This window comes from Rana temporaria, chromosome 4, assembly GCF_905171775.1.
Source record: "Rana temporaria chromosome 4, aRanTem1.1, whole genome shotgun sequence".
NCBI classification, from domain to species: Eukaryota; Metazoa; Chordata; class Amphibia; order Anura; family Ranidae; genus Rana; species Rana temporaria.
In genome coordinates, this window is record NC_053492.1 from 342,502,086 (window position 1) to 342,526,190 (window position 24,105).

A 24,105-nucleotide genomic window follows, 5' to 3' on the forward strand; every position below is an offset into this window, starting at 1 on the left:
CTTTTGTCAGTTCCTCAGCAGGCACAAGGGGACTTTTCTCCACTCTACGCTTCAGGTAGTGCTCAGCAGTCGAAGTCAGCATCTTCTTTCTGCCACGACCAGGTAGCGTTTCAACAGTGCCCTTTGGCTTGAATTTGCGAATGATGCTTCCTATGGTGTCTCTTGGTATGTTTAACATCTTTGCAATCTTCTTATAGCAATTGCCCTTCCTGTGAAGAGTAATCACCTCTTCTCTTGTCTTCCCAGACCATTCTCTTGACGTCACCATGTTTGTAACCACACCAGTAAATGTCTAGAAGGAGCTGAGTATCACAGTTATTTTAAAGCTGCCTGATTGGTGCTTATTAGGCTTTATTGCTGCTCCCTGACATCCACAGGTGTTTTCAATACCTGATTGAAAACACTTCAATGAACCTCTGTTCTTCAGAGTGGTAGTCTTTAAGGGGTTGAATAATTGTGTAAATGAAGAATTCACAAAATAAACATTTACTACTGTATTACAAAACCAATTGATGTCATTTTAGTTGCATATGGTTCTTTAAGAAGTCCTTGTAGGATTTCATTCTGAATACAATTACAAATGTACACTAAATTCCCTAAAACCCTTTACAGCATTGGGGGGTTGAATAATTTTGAACACAACTGTATATGCTTTTTAATCTTTATTAAATGTGAGTTTAATGCTAGCTGGGGGTGGAGTGGTTCATTTATAATCCCTCGGATGCTGCACTATAGGAGGCACTTTCTTTTCATTGTTCTATGTATTGCTGCTATACCGGTAGTCACTGTGGATCTAAAGTTTGGAGCTGTATTGTGCAAGGAGTACTCATCTGCAGTTGTGGTTCTTCTGGAAAGTCCCTGGAGGGAATATACGCACTCAGTGCAAGGCATGTTTGCCCCTTGCAGGGTCACCTGAAGGAGGTGAGCGAGCAATCTATGTGGTGGTGGTGGGATCACTTTTCCTTGAAGTCATCACCCAAGCAATTTTTTCATGCACCATGTGGACTATATTTGTCATATGTTGGACTTGTTTATTATTTATCATCTAATACTGTTATTTGGCACTGTATTATTTTCATATATCACTATTCAGTTATACAGCGCTGCTACACTTATATCTGTCGTCATTGATTTTTACACGCCATACAACATGAGCTCCCAAGGTCGTACCAGTGTGAACCCGGCCTGAAAGAGTGAGAGTGATCAAACCAAATTTAACACACCTGCTCCCCATTCACACCGGAGACCTTGTAACACTAACGAGTCACATGACGGGGACGGAAAATGGCTAATTGGGCCCAATTTGGACATTTTCACTTAGGGTGTGCTGACTTTTGTTGCCAGGGGTTTAGACACTAATGAGTGTGTTGAGTTATTTTGAGGGGACAGAACATGTACACTGTTATACAAGCTGTGCACTCACTACTTTATATTATAGAAAAGTATAATTTCTTCAGTGTTGTCACATGAAAAGATATAATAAAATATTTACAAAAATGTGAGGGGTGTACTTGCTTTTGTGAGATACTGTATATTTGAAATCAAATCTATTATTTTGTGACAATAACATGGTGTGGGCAGATTTTTGCCAGTCACAGGCTGTGTCACGCTCCTCCAGCATGTGTCTTAAGAGGGAGGTGATGCGACCATTAGCCTAGGTTCACACTGGTGCGTGGAAAACACTGCATCTCCTTGGCAAAGTAATCACACCACATTTGATGTCTGTGCAGTGCGTTTTTGAAATCGGATCACATCCGCACCAAATTGGTAGGGGATCCTTCCCCCCCTGCACTTGAATTTCATTTTATGGGTGTTCACACCCATGCAATACAATTCTGGTAATCGCACTGAATTTTGCGATCTGTGTCGAGGGGGCTTAATCTAACATTAATGCCCGCAGCAGATTGCATGGATTTGGTGTGATTGCTAAGCAGTGCAATGCGGGTAAACACAGCAAGTCTTGTGCTTTTCCCGCATCACATCAGTGTGAACCAGTGCTATCTACATGTAATATCCCAGCTTCATTGTGTTTAGCTGGTTAGTGGGCATGGAGGAGGAGGGAGGTAGTGGGCTGTCATTTACCACTGTGTATACACCCGCATGTTACAGAGTTACATAGTTAGTCAGGTTGAAAAAAGACATAAGTCCATCCAGTTCAACCACAAAAAAATAAAAATAAAAAACACAGTACAATCCCATACACCCAACTCCATACCCACAGTTGATCCAGAGGAAGGCAAAAAAAACAGCAGAGCATGATCCAATTTGCTACAGCAGGGGAAAAAAATCCTTCCTGATCCCCCGAGAGGCAATCGGATTTTCCCCGGATAAACTTTACCTACAAATCTTAGTACTCAGTTATATTATGTACATTTAGTAAAGAATCCAGGCCTTTCTTAAAGGGGTTGTAAAGACAAAAATATTTTCCTCTTAAATTAAAGTCTGACAGTAGCTGATAAAGTAAAAAGTAATGCTTTGCATTATAACTAGTTTGATACCTGTTGAAATCGAGCTGTTTTATTCACCTCCGTCACTCCTGAATCGTTATTCTCACTGACTTCCTGGTTTGCGGTGCGCATTCATTCTTGCTACGTCACGGCCTAATGGGAACTACAGTTCCCATTAGGCTTAGCCTCCATGCCTGTGAGGGATAAGAGAGCATCTTCACGCAGGGCTGTAGTCATAGGGAGGGGGTGAGCACATTCTGCTTTCCACCATGCAAAACGGCTCAGATGATGGTGGAAAGCAAGAAGAGGAGTGACAGGAAATGGCATTTTCAAACCTGGATTATTGTATTTTGGAGGTCAAAAGGAAAAACGAGGTAAACGATATTTAAATGCTCTAGCTTACAGCAATCAATTGATCTAATAAAAAACGAACATTTAGTGTTCCTTTAAAGCAGTGTTTCTCAATTCCAGTCCTCAGGCCCCCCCAACAGGTCAGGTTTTCAGGATTTCCATTATTTTGCACAGGTGATTTGATCAGTTTCACTGCCTTAGTAATCACCACAGCCTTTTCATCTGAGGGAAATCCTGAAAACCTGACCTGTTGGGGGGGCCAGAGGACTGGAATTGAGAAACACTGCTTTAAAGCAATCTACTGAGCTGGCCAGAACCATGTCTGGAGGGAGTCTGTTCCACATTTTCACAGCTCTTACTGTGAAGAAACCTTTCCGTATTTGGAGATGAAATATCTTTTCCTCTAGACGTAAAGAGTGCCCCCTTGTCCTCAGTGTTGACCGTAAAGTGAATAACTCAACACCAAGTTCACTATATGGACCCCTTATATATTTGTACATGTTGATCATATCCCCCTTATTCTCCTCTTCTCAAGAGTGAATAAATTCAGTTCCTCTAATCTTCCCTCATAGCTGAGCTCCTCAATGCCTCTTATCAGTTTGGTTGCCCTTCTCTGCACTTTCTCCAGTTCTCCGATATTCTTTTTGAGAACTGGTGCCCAAAACTGAACTGCATATTCCAGATGAGGTCTTACTAATGATTTGTACAGGGGCAAAATTATATCTCTGTCTCTAGAGACTCTATAGTCACATGAGCTGCTCAGATGTGATGGGAAGGAAATACTCAGCATAGAAACTCGCTGAAAACTGAGCATGTGCAAAGTTGCCACCACAGCTGCAAATTTCCTAGCTGAATTGGGGACTTTAACAGAAGGTGGAGATCAACCAGGTTTTTTATTTTTGCAGAATACAGAAAAAGAATCTCATAGTGACTGAGTATGAACAACATGTAATACAGTATTTATTGATAGTTTATAATGTGGGTTTAGTGACACTTTAAAGTGGTTGTAAACCTACAAAAAAAAACTGCAAGACACAGGCATAATGAGCTATATGATAGAAATGCTCACCTTAGATCTAAGCCCCTGCTGCGGTCCCCGCACACTGCTCTGGCCAGATTCTGATAAGCCCCCCGCAGACCCCCACAACCACCGGCCAGGGTTGTGGGGATGAGGCCCTTGTCCCCATCAACATGGGGACATCCTCCCCATGTTGGGGTCATGTGGCCTGGTACGGTTCAGGAGGGGGGGCGCTCTCTCGTCCCCCCCTCTTTTCTGCGGCCGGCCAGGTTGTGTGCTCAGATAAGGGGTCTGGTGTGGATCTTTGGGGGAACTCCACGCCATTTTTTTTTTTTTGGGGTGGAGTTCCCCTTAAAATCCACACCAGACCTGAAGGGTCTGGAATGGATATTTGAGGGGAACCCCACGTCTTTTTTTTTTTAATTGACGGCGGGGTTCCCCTTAATATCCATACCAGACCTGAAGGGCCTGGTAATTGAATTTGGGGGAACCCCATGCTTTTGTGTTTTTTTTTTTTTTTTTAATGAATGAATTCTCTCTAAATTGCCGGTAGCCAACAGTTCATTATAGCCGCGAGTCAGTTTTAAATTACTTTTTTTCCTTCAGAAATTACACTTTGTGCAGAGACAGTTCTAAGTACGGGAAACATGCGCTATTTCACAGGCATATTTTACACCCCCCCTAGGTACGAAATTTAAAGGAATATTTCACTTTTATTGTTTCACTTTAAGCATTATTAAATTCACTGCTCCCGAAAAAACGGCAGTTTTTAAAACTTTTTTTGCATTGATACATGTCCCCTGGGGCAGGACCCAGATTCCCAAACACTTTTTAGGACAATAACTTGCATATTAGCCTTTAAAATAAGCACTTTAGATTTCTCCCATAAACTTTAACAGGGTGTTCCGCGGCTTTTCGAATTTGCCGCGAACACCCCAAATTGTTCGTTGTTCGCCAGACAGGCGAACAGGCAATGTTCGAGTCGAACATGAGTTCGACTCGAACTCAAAGTTCATCCCTATTGGAGAGGAGTCAACAAGGCCTATTAACCATTACGGACCACCCGCCACAGTTTTACGTGAATACTTTGAAGAGGAATACCGTTGTTATGGTAGCAGCTAGCTACCATAAACCTGGTATCCTCTTCTTCAGCGGGCGATCCTCTACAAGGTAAAAGTAGTCTCTGCGGCGGATTTGCCGCAAAATCACTTTTATCGGCGGCGGGAGAGGGGCCCCCCCTCCTGCCATTTTCCGATGCCCTCCGCCGCTTGCCGGAGCTGTCGGCAGTGGCGATCCGGTCCTATACCTTGCCGTGTGTGGAGATAAGTGAGGGGAAGATGGTCCCCACCCGTCTCCATATCACTGCAGGGCGGAAGAAATGTCAAAACGTCACTTCCGCCCATACGGGAAATTTTTTTGTTGTCATTTTTTCAAATGACAACATTTTGAATTTTTTTTGCATTTAAGTCCAAATATGAGATCTGAGGTCTTTTTGACCCCATATCTCATATTTAAGAGGACCTGTCATGCTTTATTTTCTATAACAAGGGATGTTTACATGTAATAGGAATAAAAGTGACCCACTTTTATTTTTTTAAAAAACACTTTCAAAATCAAGTAAAATAAATAAGAAAAAAACAAAAAAAATGTTTAAAGCGTGCAGAAGCTCCCGCATACGTGAGTAGCTCCCGCATATGAAATCAGTGTTCAAACCATACATGTTAGGTATCGCTGCGATCGTTCGGAGTGAGAGCAATAATTCTAGTCCTAGATCTCTTCTGCAACTCAAAACATGCAACCTGTAGAATTTTTTAAACGTTGCCTATGGAGATTTTTAAGGGTAAAAGTTTGACGGCATTACACGAGCGGGCGCAATTTTGAAGCGTGACATGTTGGTTATCAATTTACTCGGTGTAACATTATCTTTCACAATTTAAAAAAATTTGGGCTAACTTTACGGTTGTCCTATTTTTTAATTAAAAAAAGTGTTTTTTTTTCCAAAAAAATGTGCGCTTGTAAGACCGCTGCGCAAATACGGTGTGACAAAAAGTATTGCAATGACTGCCATTTTATTCTCTAGGGTGTTGGAAAAAAAATATATAATGTTTGGGGGTTCCAAGTAATTTTCTAGCAAAAAAAATGTTTTAACTTCTAAACACTGAGTAAAAAACAGGCTCGGTCTTAAAGTGGTTAAGAAAGGTACAGAGGTGGATCGCTGATGTTTTGGGGATTTGCGAGTTACAAAGGCACAGGAAATTTGGTTAAAATTGTTGGCAAGATGAATGCAGTATGTTATCAAAAAATGCTAGAGGAACATTTGCATTCATCAGCCAGGAAGCTGTGCATGGGACGTACCTGGACATTCCAACATGACAATGATCTAAAACACAAGGCTAAGTTGACCTGTCATTGGCTACATCAGAATAAACAAGGTTCTGGAGTGGTCAACGGTCTCCTGACCTCAATATCATTGAGCCACTCTGGCGAGATCTCAAACGTGCAGTTCATGTAAGACAGCCCAAAAATGTATAGGAATTGGAGGCTGTTTGCCAAGAGGCATGGGCAGCTTTACCATCTGAGAAGATAAAGAGCCTCATCCACGAATACCACTTCAATCCATCATTGATGTTAAAGGGGGCAATACACGGTATTAAGAACTGGGGTATGTAAACTTTTGATCAGGGTCATTTGGGTAGTTTCTGTTGTCATTATGATTTTAAAAAGAGTAAACATAGTTGATTGATAATAAATGGCTTCAGCCAAACACTAACCATGAGTGAAAAAAGTTTCTCTTATCGTCCATGGACAGACACAGCCTTCTCAAGTCTTGATAAGTGGGTTATGTTCCTGTTCACAGGAGAGGACTAGGCAGAAACATGTTAGATATTTAAATACATGTTACTTTAACAAAGTTAAACAGCCCCACCCAGGGGGCGGTCCCTCCGGACATAACCCTCCTCCCTGCAGCCTCAGTTTTTTTCTGCCTAGCAAAGGAGAAGGACGTATGGCTCCCTTTGGACCCAGCGCCCTGAGGAAATGTTTTCATTTTGTTTTTTTCTTTGAGAATCTTCTATCGACTGAGAGACAGGCTGGATATTATAGATCCTTGTAGTCTCCTCAGTCCGGCCAGAATGCGTGAGCTCACCATTGCAAAAAGGCTTGGTCTGCCACGACATACCCCATGACTCCTGGGGTGGCCGGTGAGCTTTTGCTCCAGGGTCCACATATGACTGGGCTGTGGTGTTGTCTCGCTCACAGTGGACCGAGCCGTCAGCTACGCCAACGCGGTTGTATGCCTGTCAGGAATGCTTCAGTGGGTCCTCGTATGGACGGGTAAGAACAGTCCTTCCCGCCTCGGCGGGTTGGTACGGCTGGGCATTCCTGGGGTTCGGGGGTTTCTCCTATCCTCCCTTCCCTGCTCTGTCATTTTTCCCTCTGCTGCTATGCTATTGCTGCTGCCAGGGTGGACCCTTGGGGGCTCCTCACCAGGGGACTGTGGGGTGTCTTAACCTGCTGTTTTTGCTGTGGGGGTGTTTTTGCCACTGTAAGGCCCCATTAGGCCTTCTCATCCTCGTTGCAGCACCGGCGCCTTTGTATTGTAGTTTTCTTGCTTACATTGGAAATCCCATTGGCGGCCATTTTGTTGTGGCCGCGCTATGGCACAGCTAGCTATTGCGGTCGGCCATTTTACTGTGGCCGTGTCTTGCTCTATCTGAGGCGTCCGGCGGCCATCTTGGAGGCGCTTTTGGCTTCTAATGCTGACTTCTATGGCGCCCAGCATGGGTCTCCTCACGGTTACCTCACAGCCTTTTCCTCTCACAGCTTTTACCTCTCGCAACACGCTGTGTACTGAGGGCGGGAAGCAGCGCTGAACAGTCTCCTCCTGTGGTTGGTGAGTCCTCTGGGTAACCCCCCTGGTCAGCGCAGCAGGAGGGTGGGCTTTTATTCAGGTCTGAGTAGGTCCCTGAGAGCTGTCTGGATGGAGTCAGTATCTGGTTCTTCTTCCCCAAACATGCCTGAGGTGGCAGCTGGTGCCCCTGCACCTGCGGTTCCCATGGACACTTTGTCGGCAGTCCTGGAATCATTTGTTGCCAGGGTGGAAACGGCGTGCGGGCGTAAGGGGGGTAAAAAGCGCCCCCTCCCCCCGCCATCCCCTGGGGAATGCTCTGACTCAGACCAGGACCTGGCTGCGGCTCAGGTCCATGGTTCTGTATCATCTGAGGAGGTGGACCAGGACCTTCCTTGTGAGGAAAACCCCTCATCCGGGTCAGTACAGGACTTGTCAGTGCACTTATCAACGCTGTAAGGGACTCCCTACTGGGGCATCCTCTGAGGCATCGGTCTTTTTTGGGTCACACAAATCAGACCGCTCTGTGAAGGTTTTTCCTTATGTTTCCTTCTTTGACAAATTCATTGATAATGAATGGGAAAAGCCTCAGAAGGCTTTTGTAGTTCCTCAGCACCTGGCGGTTCGGTACCCCTTTGAGGAGAGCCTCTTGAAAAAAAGGGGCCTCTCCTCCGGTAGTGGACCCCCTGGTTGCCAGGTTAAATAAGGTGACCACTCGCCCTATAGAAGGGAAGGGACCCCTGCCTTTAGGGACCAGACTAATGGGTCCGAAGCACTGACCCGCTCCATGTATACCATGCTGGGGTCTGCCCTGCGGCCTATTGTGGCCGCAACCCTGGTGTCTCAGACACTCACTGAATGAGCAAAGATTTTGCACCAGACTGTGGAGGAGCACCAACTCCCTCCCGGAGCTAGCAGGCTGGCGAACCAGCTGGTCCAGGGCTTTGTATATGTCTGTGATGCTACACTGGATGCAGCCCCCTTGATATCCAGAGCTTCTGTTTCGGCTGTGGTTTTACGCCGCCTGATTTGGCTAAAATGCTTGGTCTGCTGACCAAGCTTCCAAAAGAGCCCTGGCAGATTTACCCTTCAAAGGTGGCAGGCTTTTTGGTTCCTTGCTGGACTCTTCTCCCTCAGTCCTCTAAGGGGAAGGAGCCCCGCCGTAAGCCGGGTCCTTCTTTCCCCACGCAGAAGCAGTATTTTCGTCAGTCAGGGCCCACGAGTAAACCCTTCCAGGCCGACAAAGGCTCAGCTGGGGGACAGAAATGTCCTTGGGTGCGTTAGCGGACCAAGCCGGCATCCAAGCCCACCACTGCATGAAGTATTGCCCCCGCCCGACTCATGGGTGGGGGGACGGCTTTGCAGGTTCACAGCTCGGTGGACCTCCCTGCTCTTTGACCAGTGGGTCTGCGAGGTGGTCTCTTCGGGGTACAAGATAGTTTCTTTCCTATTAACTGAACAGATTCTTTCCCTCAAGTCTCCCTACCCTTCCGGCTCGTTGGTCTGCCCTAGTAGGACTTGCTAAGTTGCGGGGTAATTTTACCGGTTCCACAGGATGAGAGGTTTCAGGGATTTTATTCAAATCTGTTTGTGGTCCCGAAGAAGGACGGGGTCCGTCCGATATTGGTCCTCAAAGCCCTAAATGCCTTCATGAGGGTAAGGAAGGTCTGCATGGAATCCATTCGTTCGGTGATGGCTGCGCTCCATCCCGGGGACTTTCTGGCATCCTTGAACATCAAGGACGCATACTTGAATGTCCCAATTTGCGCAAGTCACCAGAGGTTTCTGCGCTTCGCAATAGGGGAGGACCACTATCAGTTTGTGGCCCTTCCTTTTGGTCTAGCGTCGGCACCAAGAGTTTTCACCAAGGTGCTCACACCGATCCTAGCTTTGCTGAGACAGCGAGGCATTGCCATCGTGGGCTACTTAGACCCTTCTTCTGAGAGCAGCTTCTGGCACAGAATTGGAGGAGGATGTGTGTCAAGATTTCGGGTGGGTGTTAAACATTCAGAAGTCGGTCCTGGTTCTGACTCAGCATTTGGAGTACCTAGGGTTGATCCTGGACACCTCGGAAGCAAAGGTCTTTCTTCCTCTGGAGAAATTGCGGACTCTTCAGTCTGCAGTGAAGGTGTTGGCATCACGCAAACGGTCTTCTCTCCATTTTTGCATGCGAGTCCTGGGCCTGATGGTGGCCTCCTTCGAGGCGGTACAGTATGTCCCGTTCCACACGTGTTTTGCAGAAGGAGATTCTGTCCAAGTGGAACAAATCTCCTTTGTCTCTGGATCGTCAGAATCAGGTAAGCCACCTAGTCAGGGTCTCTCTGAATTGGTTGCTGAGATCCCGGCTCTTCGGTCCGGGAAGTCGTTTCTTCCCATCCAGTGGACGGTGATTATGATGGACGCCAGCCTCACGGGTTTGGGGGAGCATCTGGGGGGTCCAGTTGGCCCAGGGTCGCTGGACTCTGGAGGAATACCGTCTGCCGATCAATGTCCTGGAACTTTGGTAGAGGAGGTTGCAAGGTCGCCCAATCAGGATCCAGTCGGACAACGCCACGGTGGTGGCTTATGTCAACCATCAGGGGGGAGCGCGGAGCTCGGCTGCAGCGTCCGAGGACACTCTCATCCTAAGGTGGGCAAAAATCAGCATGCCGGCTCTGTCGGCCGTCTACATTCCGGGCGTCGAAAGCTGGCAGGTAGACTACCTGAGTCGCCAGATGCTGGACCCGGGGGGAATGGTTGTTGCATCTGGAGGTGTTTCAACTCCTTTGCAGGGGGTGGGGCACTCCGGATGTGGATCTCCTGGCCTCTTGTCTCAACCGCAAGGTGTCGAGGTTTGTGGTGAAGTCCAGAGATCCCTGGGCAGACGCGTTGGTGGCCCTGTGGCGTCAGTATCGGCTGGTTTATGCCTTTCCCCATTGAAGTTGCTTCTTCGGTTGCTTGGCAGAGTGGAGGCCGAGGGGATCCCGATTATTCTAATCGCTCCAGATCGGCCTCGGCGTCCTTGGTACGCCGATCTCGTGCGCCTAGTAGTGGATGTACCCTGGCGGCTGCCAATGCGGGAGGACCTTCTGTCTCAAGGTCCCATACTTCATCCTGCTTTACAGTAGCTGTCTTTAACGGCATGGCTATTGAAAGCCAGGTTTTAAGGGACCGGTCTTTCCGACTCTGTCATCTCGACCATGCTGAGGGTACGGAAGTCTTCTTCCAAGAAGATCTACCATCGCACCTGGAAGGCCTTACATCTCTTTGTGCGAAGAGATGGGGTGGCGTCCACGAACATATTCGGTTTCCAGGGTCCTGCTGTTTTTGCGGCGTGGAGTGGATCAGAAACTTGCCTTAAGCACCATTAAGGGACAGATTTCAGCCTTGGCTGTGTTCTTTCAGCAGCCTTTGCCGTCTCACTCTCTGGTGGGTACCTTTTGTGCAGGGGGTTTGTCATGTACTTCCCCCTCTTAAACCACCTCTTCCCCCATGGGATTTGAATTTGGTGCTCTTGGGTTTTCAGAACCCTCCCTTTGAAATTCAGAGAGATTCCTCTCTTGACACTATCTCAGAAGATGGCCTTTTTGTTGGCCATTACGTCTGTCAGACGTGTTTCTGAGTTGGCGGCCTTGTCTTGCAAGTCGCCATACTTGGTCCTCCATAAGGATAAGGTGGTGTTGCACCCGCAACCTTCCTTTCTTCCCAAGGTGGTTTCGTCTTTTCACCTTAATGAGGACATTGTACTTCCATTTTTGTGTCCTCGGCCAGTGCATCCTAAGGAGGTTGTGCTTCATACTTTAGATGTGACACTGCTTGGGGACGTCCCTCTTGTCAAGACTTGAGAAGGCTGTGTCCGTCCATGGACCATAAGAAACAATAGGATTTTTTTGTACTCGTAAAATCCTTTTCTCTGTCCATGGATGGACACAGCCCCCCTAAGGCTGCATGCTGCAGGGAGGATGGTTATGTCCGGAGGGACCGCCCCCTGGACGGGTCTGTCTAACATGTTTCTGCCTGATCGTTTCCTGTGAACAGGAACATAACCCACTTGTCAAGACTTGAGAAGGCTGTGTCCATCCATGGATGACCGAGAAAAGGATTTTATGGCGAGTACAAAAAATCCTATTTTTTCTGTTATTCATATTCTCTGAATAATGGCCAAGAAATCATAAATTAGGCCAGGGTTTGTAAACTCATGAGCACAACTGTTACATAGTTGCATAGTTAGTCAGGTTGAAAAAAGACACAAGTCCATGCAGTTCAACCACAAAAAATAAACAAACAAAATAAAAAACACAGTACAATCCCATACACCCAACATTCATACCCACAGTTGATCCAGAGGAAGGCAAAAAACACCAGCCGAGCATGATCCAATTTGCTACAGCAGGGGAAAAAATTTCTTCCTGATCCCCCGAGAGGCAATCGGATTTACCCTGGATCAACTTTACCTACAAATCTTAGTACTCAGTTATTTTATGTACATTTAGGAAAGTATCCAGACCTTTCTTAAAGCAATCTACTGAGCTGGCCAGAACCACCTCTGGAGGGAGTCTGTTCCACATTTTCACAGCTCTTATTGTGAAAAAACCTTTCTGTATTTGGAGGTGAAATCTCTTTTCCTCTAGACGTAAAGAGTGCCCCCTTGTCCTCAGTGTTGACCGTAAAGTGAATAACTCAACACCAAGTCCACTGTATGGACCTCTTATATATTTGTACATGTTGATCATATCTCCCCTAATTCTCCTCTTCTCAAGAGTGAATAAATTCAGTTCCTCTAATCTTTCCTCATAGCTGAGCTCCTCCATGCCTCTTATCAGTTTGGTTGCCCTTCTCTGCCCTTTCTCCAGTTCTCCGATATCCTTTTTGAGAACTGGGGCCCAAAACTGAACTGCATATTCCAGATGAGGTCTTACTAATGATTTGTACAGGGGCAAAATTATATCTCTGTCTCTGGAGTCCATACCTCTCTTAATACAAGAAAGGACTTTGCTCGCTTTGGAAACCGCAGCTTGGCATTGCATGTTATTATTGAGCTTATGATCTACCAAGAACCCCAGATCCTTCTCCACTACAGATCCCCCCAGTTGTACTCCCCCTAGCATGTATGATGCATGCATATTCTTATTCCCTAAGTGCATAACTTTACATTTATCAACATTAAACCTCATCTGCCACTCAGTCGCCCAATTAGACAGAGCATTGAGGTCGGCTTGTAAATTGGCGACATCCTGCAAGGACGTTATTCCACTGCATAGCTTGGTGTCATCTGCAAGGACAGAAATGTTACTTTTGATCTCAGACCCAATATCATTTATAAATATATTGAAAAGTAAGGGTCCCAGCACTGAACCTTGGGGTACACCACTGATAACCTTTGACCATTCAGAGTAAGAATCATTAACCACGACTCTGAATTCTGTCTTTCAGCCAGTTTTCTATCCATTTACAAACTAATATATCCAATCCTGTAGACCTTACCTTACACATGAGCCGTGTGTGCGGAACTGTATCGAATGCTTTTGCAAAATCCAAATATATCACGTCCACAGCCACGCCTCTGTCCAGGGTTTTACTTACCTCTTCATAAAAGGAATCAGGTTTGTCTGACAACTTCTGTCTTTCATGAATCCATGCTGTCTGCTGCTTAAATAGTTTTTTTCCAGCAAGAACTCATCCATGTGGTCTTTTATTAAACGTTCCAGTATCTTCCCAACTATAGAAGTTAGACTAACAGGTCTATAATTACTTGGTAAAGACTTTGTTCCCTATTTAAATATGGGCACCACATTGGCCCTGCGCCAATCCAGTGGTACTATTCCTGTCATTAATGAGTCCCTAAATATTAGATACAGTGGCTTTGAAATGACAGAGCTCAACTCACCTAGGATCCGTGGGTGGATGCCATCTGGTCCAGGTGCTTTATCCACCTTTATTCTGTCTAAATATTTCTGGACCATATCACTTTTGAGCCATTGTGGATTTGGGGCTGTGTCACTCCCACCCCCATTTTGGACATGAGCTCCCCCATGCTCCATTGTATACACAGAGCTGAAGAAAGCATTTAATAAATTTGCCTTCTCTTTGTCCCCAGTCACCCACTCTAGATTATTTTGTAAGGGGCCTACATGCTCGGACTTCACCTTTTTACTATTAATATATTTAAAGAATTTTTTGGGGTTTGTCCTACTATCTTTTACAATCTGTCGTTCATTTTGAATTTTTGCATCCTTGATTTCCTTTTTACATATACTGTTATATTCTTTGTAACATTTAAACAACACTGATCACTGCTACCCAGGTGTTCCTTTATCTGAACATTAGTAATAAGCTCTGCATGGTTTGAGATTATCAGGTCCAACAGAGCATCATTCCTAGTTGGGGCCTCAATAAACTGCACCATAAAATTGTCCTGCAATAGGTTTTTAAATTTTTGTCCTTTAACTGTCCCAGAAGTGCCATTAATCCAGTCAATTTCTGGGTAGTTAAAATCCCCCATTATTATCACCGTCCCAGCCCTTGCAGCCCTTTCCATCTGTGCAAGGAGCTGAGTCTCCACCTCCTCATTAACATTGGGTGGTTTATAACAAACTCCAATGATTAATTTTGAACTACGCACATCTGTATGCAGTTCCACCCATAATGCTTCAGCCTCATCACACTCTCCATCAACCAGGTTCTCTTTCACGCTTGCTTTGAGGTCACTTCTCACATAGAGACAGACCCCTCCACCTTTCCTTTTTACCCTGTCTTTCCGAAAGAGAGCATAGCCAGGAATATTAATAGCCCAGTCATGTGAGGATTGAAGCCGAGTTTCAGCAATACCGATTACATCATAGCTCTCCTCATGCGCCAGAGCTTCCAACTCACCTGTTTTGCTTGGCAGACTTCTGGCATTGGTGAATAAACACTTAAATGTATTGTTACATTTTTCTCTGGTGTTTTTCATATAATTTATAGTAGTACAAATGGCACTATCATTTCCAATGGCTGTTTGCAACATGGGAACTTTCTTGTCACCTGACATAACCCTCCCCCCATCTATCCCCATTCCACTCTCCATTAATGTCTGACCCCTAGCTGACCTGTGTGCCCAATGTAATTCTAGTTCAACTGTGTGTATGTGTGTGTGTGTGTGTGTGTGTGTATATATATATATATATATGTGTGTGTGTGTGTGTGTGTGTGTGTGTGTGTGTGTGTGTGTGTATGTATATGAGTTTACAACCACTTTGATGACCTTTACTTAAAGCAATGGATATATTTCTTTATCTTACATCACGGGACACCGAGCAGCATAGTAATCACTATGTGGGTTATAGAGTCTACCTTCAGATGATGGACACTGGCACTCTCAGACAGGAAGTTCCCTCCCTATATAACCCCCTCCCATACCGGGAGTACCTCAGTTTTTTCGCCAGTGTCTTGCGTGTTGGTCACGTTTGAAGAGCTATGCTTATGGGTCCCTTGGGGCTTAGGCAAGCTAAGAAACCGGATCCGTCCAAGGTGCTTCATAGCCAAAGTGGACGGTACCTGGGCCTCGGTACGAAGAACAAGGTTTTGCCTATAATGCCTCTCTTCGGAGGGCTGGACCCTGGGTTCCAGTACTTTGTGCCTTACCAAGGACCAAATGTTTTCTGCTGCCAGGGTGCTATATAGGTCCAGGGGAGTGGTGTTCCTGCCCATGGACCCCGGTCCCTGAAGGTCTGAGACAATACCCACGGTGAAGGGTGAAGATTGGGCCTCTTGCTTGGCAATACCCTGCGGCGTGGAAAGGTAAGAAGTACCTACGGAACTTGGTTCGACAGTAGGTCTTCCATTGGGGATTATGGGTCTCGCCTATTTTATGCTTCTATGCATGGGCAATTGTAAACCACTATTGTTCATTCTACCAGATGGACCCAAGAAGGGTCAGGCAGCATCAAAATCCACTATTTCCAAGTGGATTAGACAATTAATCTCTTAAGCCTACGGCTTAAGGGGGAAAGCTCCTCCTAGGGTGGTTAAGGCTCATTCTACTAGAGCTGTGAGCGCCTCTTGGGCGGCGCATCATCAAGTCTCCATGGCTCAAGTCTGCAGGGCAGCGACTTGGTCGTCAGTCCACACATTTACAAAATTTTACCAGTTGGATATTAGGAGGTGCGTGAACACGGCCTTTGGGCGTGCAGTACTGCAGGCTGCAGTATAGATCCTCGCGTCCGGTGGCACCTGTTTTTTTGCTGGAATGTCTCCCTCCCCTCATTAAGCATTGCTTTGGGACATCCCACATAGTGATTACTATGCTGCTCTGTGTCCCGTGATGTACGATAAAGAAAAAGGGATTTTTATAACAGCTTACCTGTAAAATCCTTTTCTTTGAGTACATCACGGGACACAGAGCTCCCACCCCTCTTATAGGGAATATTGGGATTTGTACTGCTTGCTACAAAACTGAGGTACTCCCGGTATGGGAGGGGGTTATATAGAGAGGGAACTTCCTGTCTGAGAGTGCCAGTGTCCATCACCTGAAGGTAGACTCTATAACCCACATAGTGAAGACTATGCTTCTCTGTGTCCAGTGATGTACTCCAAGAAAAGGATTTTACAGGTAAGCTGTTATAAAAAAATCCCCTTTTTTTTCTCTTTAACAAGTGCAACAGTGCAGGGGTCATAATTAAGTGACCCCAAAATTCAGGGTGTAGTACTAAGGCCCCATGCACACAAGACGCTGTTAAACGCGTGTTCAGAGGCAGTTGGACACTTTTTTCAACTGCCCCTGAACACATTCAATGTTATCCTATGTGTCCATGCACACAGTCTTGTTTATTGCCGTTTTTAGGCAGTTGTGTTTAACCTCATTTTTCCAGAAGCAAAAAAATGGTTTCAGACGCATACGTTTTCCACGTTTGAAACGCAAAACGCGGTACCGGCGTTTTGCCGCAATTTCGTTTATAGGCGTTTTTAAAGGTGACCTATTTTTTTACATTAGAAATTTCAAAAATGATGGCAAATGATGAAAAATCATTAAAAAAACATACTAATTGCTTGCATTGCATTGTGGACAATCCACAACTTGTGGCAGGTGACGTGGCCAGTGGACAATCCACAACTTATGGCCGGGTGACAGGTTTAAGCATAGTTATTCAAAAGCTTGGAATTCCACTTTAACCACTTACCCCCCGGACCATATTGCTGCCCAAAGACCAGAGTACTTTTTGCGATTCGGGACTGCGTCGCTTTAACAGACAATTGCGCGGTCGTGCGACGTGGCTCCCAAACAAAATTGGCGTCCTTTTTTTCCCACAAATAGAGCTTTCTTTTGGTGGTATTTGATCACCTCTGCGTTTTTTATTTTTTGCGCTATAAACAAAAATAGAACGACAATTTTGAAAAAAATGAATATTTTTTACTTTTTGCTGTAATAAATATCCCCCAAAAATATATAAAAAAACATTTTTTTTCCTCAGTTTAGGCCGATACGTATTCTTCTACATATTTTTCGTAAAAAAATCGCAATAAGCGTTTATTGATTGGTTTGCGCAAAAGTTATAGCGTTTACAAAATAGGGGGTATTTTTATGGCATTTTTATTAATATTTTTTTTACTAGTAATGGCGGCGATCAGCGATTTTTTTTTCGGTATTGCGACATTATGGCGGACACTTCGGACATTTTTGACACATTTTTGGGACCATTGGCATTTTTATAGCGATCAGTGCTATAAAAATGCATTAGATTACTATAAAAATGCCACTGGCAGTGAAGGGGTTAACACTAGGGGGCGGGGAAGGGGTTAAGTATGCCTGGGTGTGTTCTTACTGTGGGGGGGGGGGGGTGGCCTCACTAGGGGAAACACTGATCCTCGGTTCATACATTGTATGAACCGAAGAAAAGCATTTCCCCTGCTGACAGGAACGAGAGCTGTGTGTTTACACACACAGCTCCCGTTCCCCGCTCTGTACCGAGCGATCGCGTGTGCCCGGCGGCGATCGCGCCCGCCGGGCACACGCACGGGAGTCGGGGGCGAGCGGGGGGCGCGCGCGCGCGCCTCCGGCGGCGCGCGTGCGCCCCTAGTGGCGGCTAAAAGGCAGGACGTCATAATACGTGATCTCGCCTAGGAGAGCCACCTTGTGGACGTATTATGACGGTGCGGCGACAGCAAGTGGTTAAAAACCTAAACTTTTTATTATCTGGTTGTATGGTTGTTTATCAAGTACAAAATAAATAAAATAAAATACAGATAAGCTGCATTTGGTTCCTCTGACAACTGCATTTTAAAATAGTGTTTGTTTACCTGAACAGCTTTAATTGCCTATTGTAAACAAATTGGTTGCCAAGAGCGCAGCTATAATGCGTGGTTCAGAGCTCTGCATTTTTGTGCTTAACCTATGCATAAAGGCTAAAATAGCAGTTTTTTCTCAAAAAGAAATAAAGACCAGTAATGGGTTATCACACTGACAGCTTAGTTCTGTGAGGAGGAGGAGCTCATCCCAGAATTCAATTCTAGAGAAGAGAAAACTCCAATTTCTACTGGGAGAAGAGGAGCCCATGGTGAAAATGGCTGCCCAATACAGAGGGACATGAAAAACTGAGGACTTTAAAAACCCTTTACACAGACTTATGCCCATTTACCTTTATATTACCCAACCCCCCCCTCCTTTTCTCATACAAACTTAACTGCTTTGGCAATGCTAAAATATATTTGGTCCTGCCAATAAAGCTAGTTTGAATTTGAGAGACGGTTAGAGAGAGACCAGTGCAGAGAGAGAGAGACAAGGGCAAAGAGACAATTCATAGTTAAAGCACACTGCCTCTCTTTCACAGAATGGCTGAAATTGTTAATTTACAAGTTTCTCCTGCATTGTGGACATTTGGGAGGGTCTCCTGAGGTTTTCTTTAAAAAATGCTTCTAACCTCAACTGCTGCTAAACTCAGTACAGTGGGGATCGAAAGTTTGGGCACCCCAGGTAAAAATGTGTATTAATTTGCATAACGAGGGCCAAGGAAAGATGGAAAAATCTCCAAAAGGCATCAAATTACAGATTAGACATTCTTATAATATGTCAAAAAAAGTTAGATTTTATTTTCATCATTTACACTGTCAAAATTACAGAAAACAAAAAAATGGCGTCTGCAAAAGTTTGGGCACCCTGCAGAATTTATACCATGCACTGCCCCCTTTGCAAAGCTGAGACCTTCCAGTGTCATGGATTGTTCTCAATCATCGTCTGGGAAAATATCGCTACCTTCCTCCGGTAAATGGTTAAGTCTGAAGTGGAAAAAAAAATAAAAAATCGTCTGGGAAGACAAGGTGATGTCGATCTCAAAGGTTTTAAATGCCCAGACTCATCTGACCTTGCCCCAACAATCAGCACCATGGGTTCTTCTAAGCAGTTGTCTAGAAAAGTGAAACTGAAAATAGTTGACGCTCACAAAGCTGGAGAAGGCTATAAGAAGATAGCAAAGCGTTTTCAGATGTCAATATCCTCTGTTCGGAATGTAATTAAGAAATGGCAGTCATCGGGAACAGTGGAAGTTAAAGCAAGATCTGGAAGACCAAGAAAAATATCAGACAGAACAGCTCACAAGATTGTGAGAAAAGCAATTCAAAACCCACATTTGACTGCACGATCCCTCCAGAAAGATCTGGCAGACACTGGAGTTGTGGTACACTATTCCACTATAAAGAGATTATTGTACAAATATGGTCTTCGTGGCAGAGTCATCAGAAGAAAACGTCTTCTACGTCCTCACCACAAAAATCAGCGTTTGAACTTTGCAAATGAACATATAGACAAGACTGATGCCTTTTGGAAACAAGTTCTGTGGACCGATGAGGTTAAAATATAACTTTTTGGCCGGAATGAGCAAAGGTACATTTGGAGAAGAAAGGGCACAGAATTTAATGAAAAGAACCTCTGTCCAACTGTTAAGCATGGGGGTGGATCAATCATGCTTTGGAGTTGTATTGCAGCCAGTGGCACAGGGAACATTTCACGAGTAGAAAGAAAAATGGATTCTATAAAATTTCAGCAAATTTTGGATGGTAACTTGATGATATCTGTGAAAAAGCTGAAGTTAAAAGAGAGGATGGCTTCTACAAATGGATAATGATCCTAAACACACCTCAAAATCCACGGGGGATTACATCAAGAGGCGTAAACTGAAGGTTTTGCCATGGCCTTCACAATCTCCTGACCTCAACATAATTGAAAATCTATGGATAGATCTTAAAAGAGCAGTGCGTGACAGCCCAGAGATCTCAAAGAACTGGAAGATTTTTGTAAGGAAGAATTGGCAAAGATACCTCAAACAAGAATTGAAAGACTCTTGGCTGGCTACAAAAAGCGTTTACAAGCTGTGATACTTGCCAAAGGGGGCAGTACAAGATATTAACTCTGCAGGGTGCCCAAACTTTTGCAGACGCCATTTTTTTGTTTTCTGTAATTTTGAAACTGTAAATGATGGAAATAAAATGTAACTTTGTTTGACATATAAGAATGTCTAATCTGTAATTTGATGCCTTTGGGAGATTTTTCCATCTTTCCTTGGCTTCGTTATGCACATTAATACAAATTTTTACCTGGGGTGCCCAAACTTTCGATCCCCACTGTATGTAAAAGCTGTTAATTGATTTTTCACTGTCAGTTTCCAGCATTCAGAAGAGGTTTTCAACTGTCCCGTGTCCATGAGGCCTAAATTACAAAGAAAGAGCAGCTTCCCTGTTGCAATCAGTGGAGGTCTGCTGTCACTTTTGACAGCGCTCTTGCAGCATTTGGTTTCTTAGGCGCTCACATCGCTTCTTATACAGAGCTTCTGTGATTCGGTTGGACAGCTTATTTTCTGCGCAATACAGAAGATTGTCTGGGAATGTGAAGGCAGGAGAGGCTTCTACCCCACCTGCACCACTCGCTCCCCAGCAGCTGGTGCCTCTTATGCCTCTACCTTGTCATGGCTCTATATATCATTTATATTCTTTAGCAAACGCACGCTAACTTATATCCACCTAAAGTTTTGCCGCACAAAACGGCTGCATTTTAAATTGTTTGCATTTTTTTTTAAGTAGGATATACAGAAAGAAACACCTTTTTGCAAATATTTCTGTTTTTTGTTTTCTAGGCATCCAGAATCAAGTTAATGTTGTCAAAGGATCCGAAAAAAAGGCCAACAGCTGTCTTCTTAAAGGAGTATTTTAAATCCAAGTCTGTTTTCCATTCAAACACACTATGAAATTACTTAATGAATGAAATCCCTTTATTTTGTTGGGAGAAGACAAATGAAAGAAAGCGTTTATTGTAAAATGTAATATGAGCTTTGTGATTGACTTTTCAGCTGGTATAGCACTTGTAGATTATGTAGATCCATTTTAACCTTATTCATCTCATCGTGTACTTTTGACAATGAAATAATGGAGCATTCTCTAATAATAATGGGAATTGAAAGGTCATGGTAAAGTATAAGTGGTAGCTAAAAAAATATATGTTTGTGCCTAAAAAGCATATATGGGTTTTCTATAAAGCACATTTTCTGATGCTTTATATACTGAAGAAATTATAAAGCTGCTAATATGAAAGTTTTTTATCACGCAGTAGACACTTTCTTGATTATTTTGGAGTTTTTACCATGATCATGTTCATTTTAGATAGACATTTTGGTGTCATCACATCCTATAACTGCTATCAGGACCGGAATCTATTGGTTTGGAAGCACCACACAGACAATAATAAAAAAAATCTTTACAATTCTGCAGACTCTCTCTGCATCATCTTGAGATGATTGGTAGAGATGTGACACTGTTGTACTCATGCTGAAGTTGCAGAGTCTGCACATGAGCACTGTCTTAGGAGAACGCAGATATTTTCCACATAGCATGGCACCTTTTACGTTTTATTTTTTTGCTGACAAGTCCACTAAACTATTAGTATGCCTCTGTTGTAAAGATAATGCATTTCTGTGTTAATTAACTGTGATGGATATTCTGTGCATAACATAATATGCCGTGACTGAGCCTTGATTGAAAATCAGCTTAAAGAGGCTTTGCTACTTGAGTGAAGAAGGGCAAACTGCTGTAAGTATGAGGTGCATGCACCTAGAAGCTCCTACACATACCTGCAGCAACCTCCCAAGCCTTCTTTTCACAGGCTTAATCTCAGGCCCTTCGTTATGATAAAGCTTTTGCACTCTTTGATGATGTCAAAGCTTGTCTACCCTCTGCACATTTTTATTGATCACTGAGGCTGCCCAACTTTGTGATGGCCCAGTAGGAATGTAAGGGTGTGGCGCTTATTGACCAACCCTGATACTACCCAGTAATTATGGTAGGAAGCTTTACTTATGCAGAAAGGCCTGGCATTTGGCCATAACATGAAAGTTTTGGAGACTGTTACAGGTATGTACATGTGTCTCTCGATGACTGCATTTCATATGTGCATTGTTTTCTTCCCCTCCCTCAATCGCTTTAAAAGCTAAGTGAAAGCCACATAACCGCTTGTTTAAAATCTCAGTTCTTCATCACACCCCCTATGAAAAGTACTGCTGGGTCTCCATAGCCTTCAATGTAAGGCCCATCTGTCGTTAGTCTGAGGTTTGAACAGTGCATGAAATGGTTGGTGTGCAGAAACACTGGGAACATTTTTTGAAGAAGGGCTGTGCAGCTGTGGGGAGGCCACACCACTAAGACACATCTAAATTCAGTATGGAAGGTGGTGGGTTAGGATAAGTGCACTACAAATGTGCTTGTCCTAGGATGTTTTGTGTACAGAATGTATTGGCATTGCAATGGTAGTGAGTATATAACAATTTTTTTTTTTTTTGCCCAGTTGTATTTGATGATTTTCTTTGCACCTTCTGGCATACTATTGAGACTAGGTTTTGGTATCTGTCTTGATTGCTTTGGGCAATACAAGCTATTTTAAAGACACAACGAAGCTGAAAGATGTTATATTGACAGTTGAAATACATATAAACAAACCTTTTACTTTTCAAAGTATTTATAATTCTGGGCAGCCATTTTTGTGATCCAGGCACCACTGCTGGAAAGTAAAAACATATCAAACTTTTTCTGCTCTCTCCTATTGACAGAATGTTAACTGTCAGCACATGAGCATGCGTCAGAACCTGATTTTCCTAGTGTTGGCCTTCACACAGAGAGCAATTGTGCAGGTGAAATTAGAGGGCTGATTTAATTGAAACCTATCTCCAATAATTTTTTTGGTTTGTTCATTGAATGCCACAGTGGAAATCTTCAGGTTTTGGCCATAGAGTTATAGCTCCACCTTCAGGAGTAGAACACCAGGCATAAAAAAAAAAAGCACATCGCTGATCGCCAAACCCCCATCTGTTAGAGGCAGGTCAGTTGTCACTGGGCGAAAAGTTACATAATATAGATTTTTGGGATCTCCCCAGCTCAGCCAATGAGCACATGTGTAGGTCCTTGTAAATCGTTTGCTCTCCTGGATTGGGGCAGCCTTTGATTCCCCCACCCCCTGTGGGGAGGGGGGCACTCATATGGTCAAGTGACAAGGAGAAGGTACCCTCTTTCATCCTATTGGGATGTGGTAAAGTATATATCCTTCTTTATATGACTCCGTGTGGCCCCTGGGTGGCTTGGAGCAGTTTGTGTATATCCTTTTCCTATCTGCTTCCCCTCCTCGTGGAATACTTGAGGCTTGGGTCATGTGTTGAACTATAGGACACAGCACCCACTCTCTAGTTATGTCTGTGACCAGTTGTTGCCTTAAAGGAACACTAAAGTTAAAAAAAAATCTTGTAAAATAACAAACATGTCATACTTACCTCCACTGTGCAGCTCATTTTGCACAGGGTGTCCCTGAACCCTGTCTTCTGGGGTCCCTCGACGGCTGTCTCGGCTCCTCCTCGCAAGAGCTTTCCACCTTCATGCGAGCAAGCATGGTGGAAAGCTTTTGCGGGCGCTCTCCCGTGATACAGCGGCGGGCATAGCCGCCGACTGTTTCACTCGGCCCCGGCGCACCACGTCATCCGCTGTGATTGACAGCAGCGCCAGCCAATGGCTGCGCTGCTATCAATCCGTCCAGCCTAGCCAATCAACGGCCAAGCTGGGAAGCAAAGAGGATCACGGGGACGTGCGCGAGACTTTCGAGGGGTGAGGTAAGTAAAACGGGGGTTCGGGGGGGGGCGGTACCGTCGGATGTTTTTTCACTTTAATGCATAGGATGCATTAAGGTGAAAAAACATTTACCTTTACAACCCCTTTAAGTACTGCTTTGTGACTAACTGGGCTACTTCTTGAAGATGGGGGTTTGGCCACCATCAGAATCCACCCCTATGCTGTTCTTTTATTTTTTGTGCCCGGTACCTACTCCTGGAGGTGGTGCCATAACCCAGTGGTCAAGATCTATAAATCTACTGTGTCCTTAACTGAACGAAAAGAAGAGCCTTCTTTCTTTAAACCCTATATGTCGATGGGAATACAAAAGCAAATTGAAGTAGCTTGATGCAGGT

General features: G+C 44.4%; 1 protein-coding gene across 3 annotated transcripts in view; it reads left to right on the top strand.

The window, feature by feature from the left end:
• Nucleotides 1-23,423, top strand: part of LOC120937510 (interferon-induced, double-stranded RNA-activated protein kinase-like) — a 349,006-nt gene extending 325,583 nt beyond the window's left edge. For all 3 annotated transcript variants that reach the window (XM_040350789.1, XM_040350790.1, XM_040350791.1), the window contains one exon: nt 20,743-23,423. In XM_040350789.1, coding sequence (XP_040206723.1) covers nt 20,743-20,853 — 111 coding nt within the window. In that variant the 3' untranslated portion in view covers nt 20,854-23,423. The remainder of the gene's footprint in view (nt 1-20,742) is intronic.
• Nucleotides 23,424-24,105: the final 682 nt, after the last annotated feature.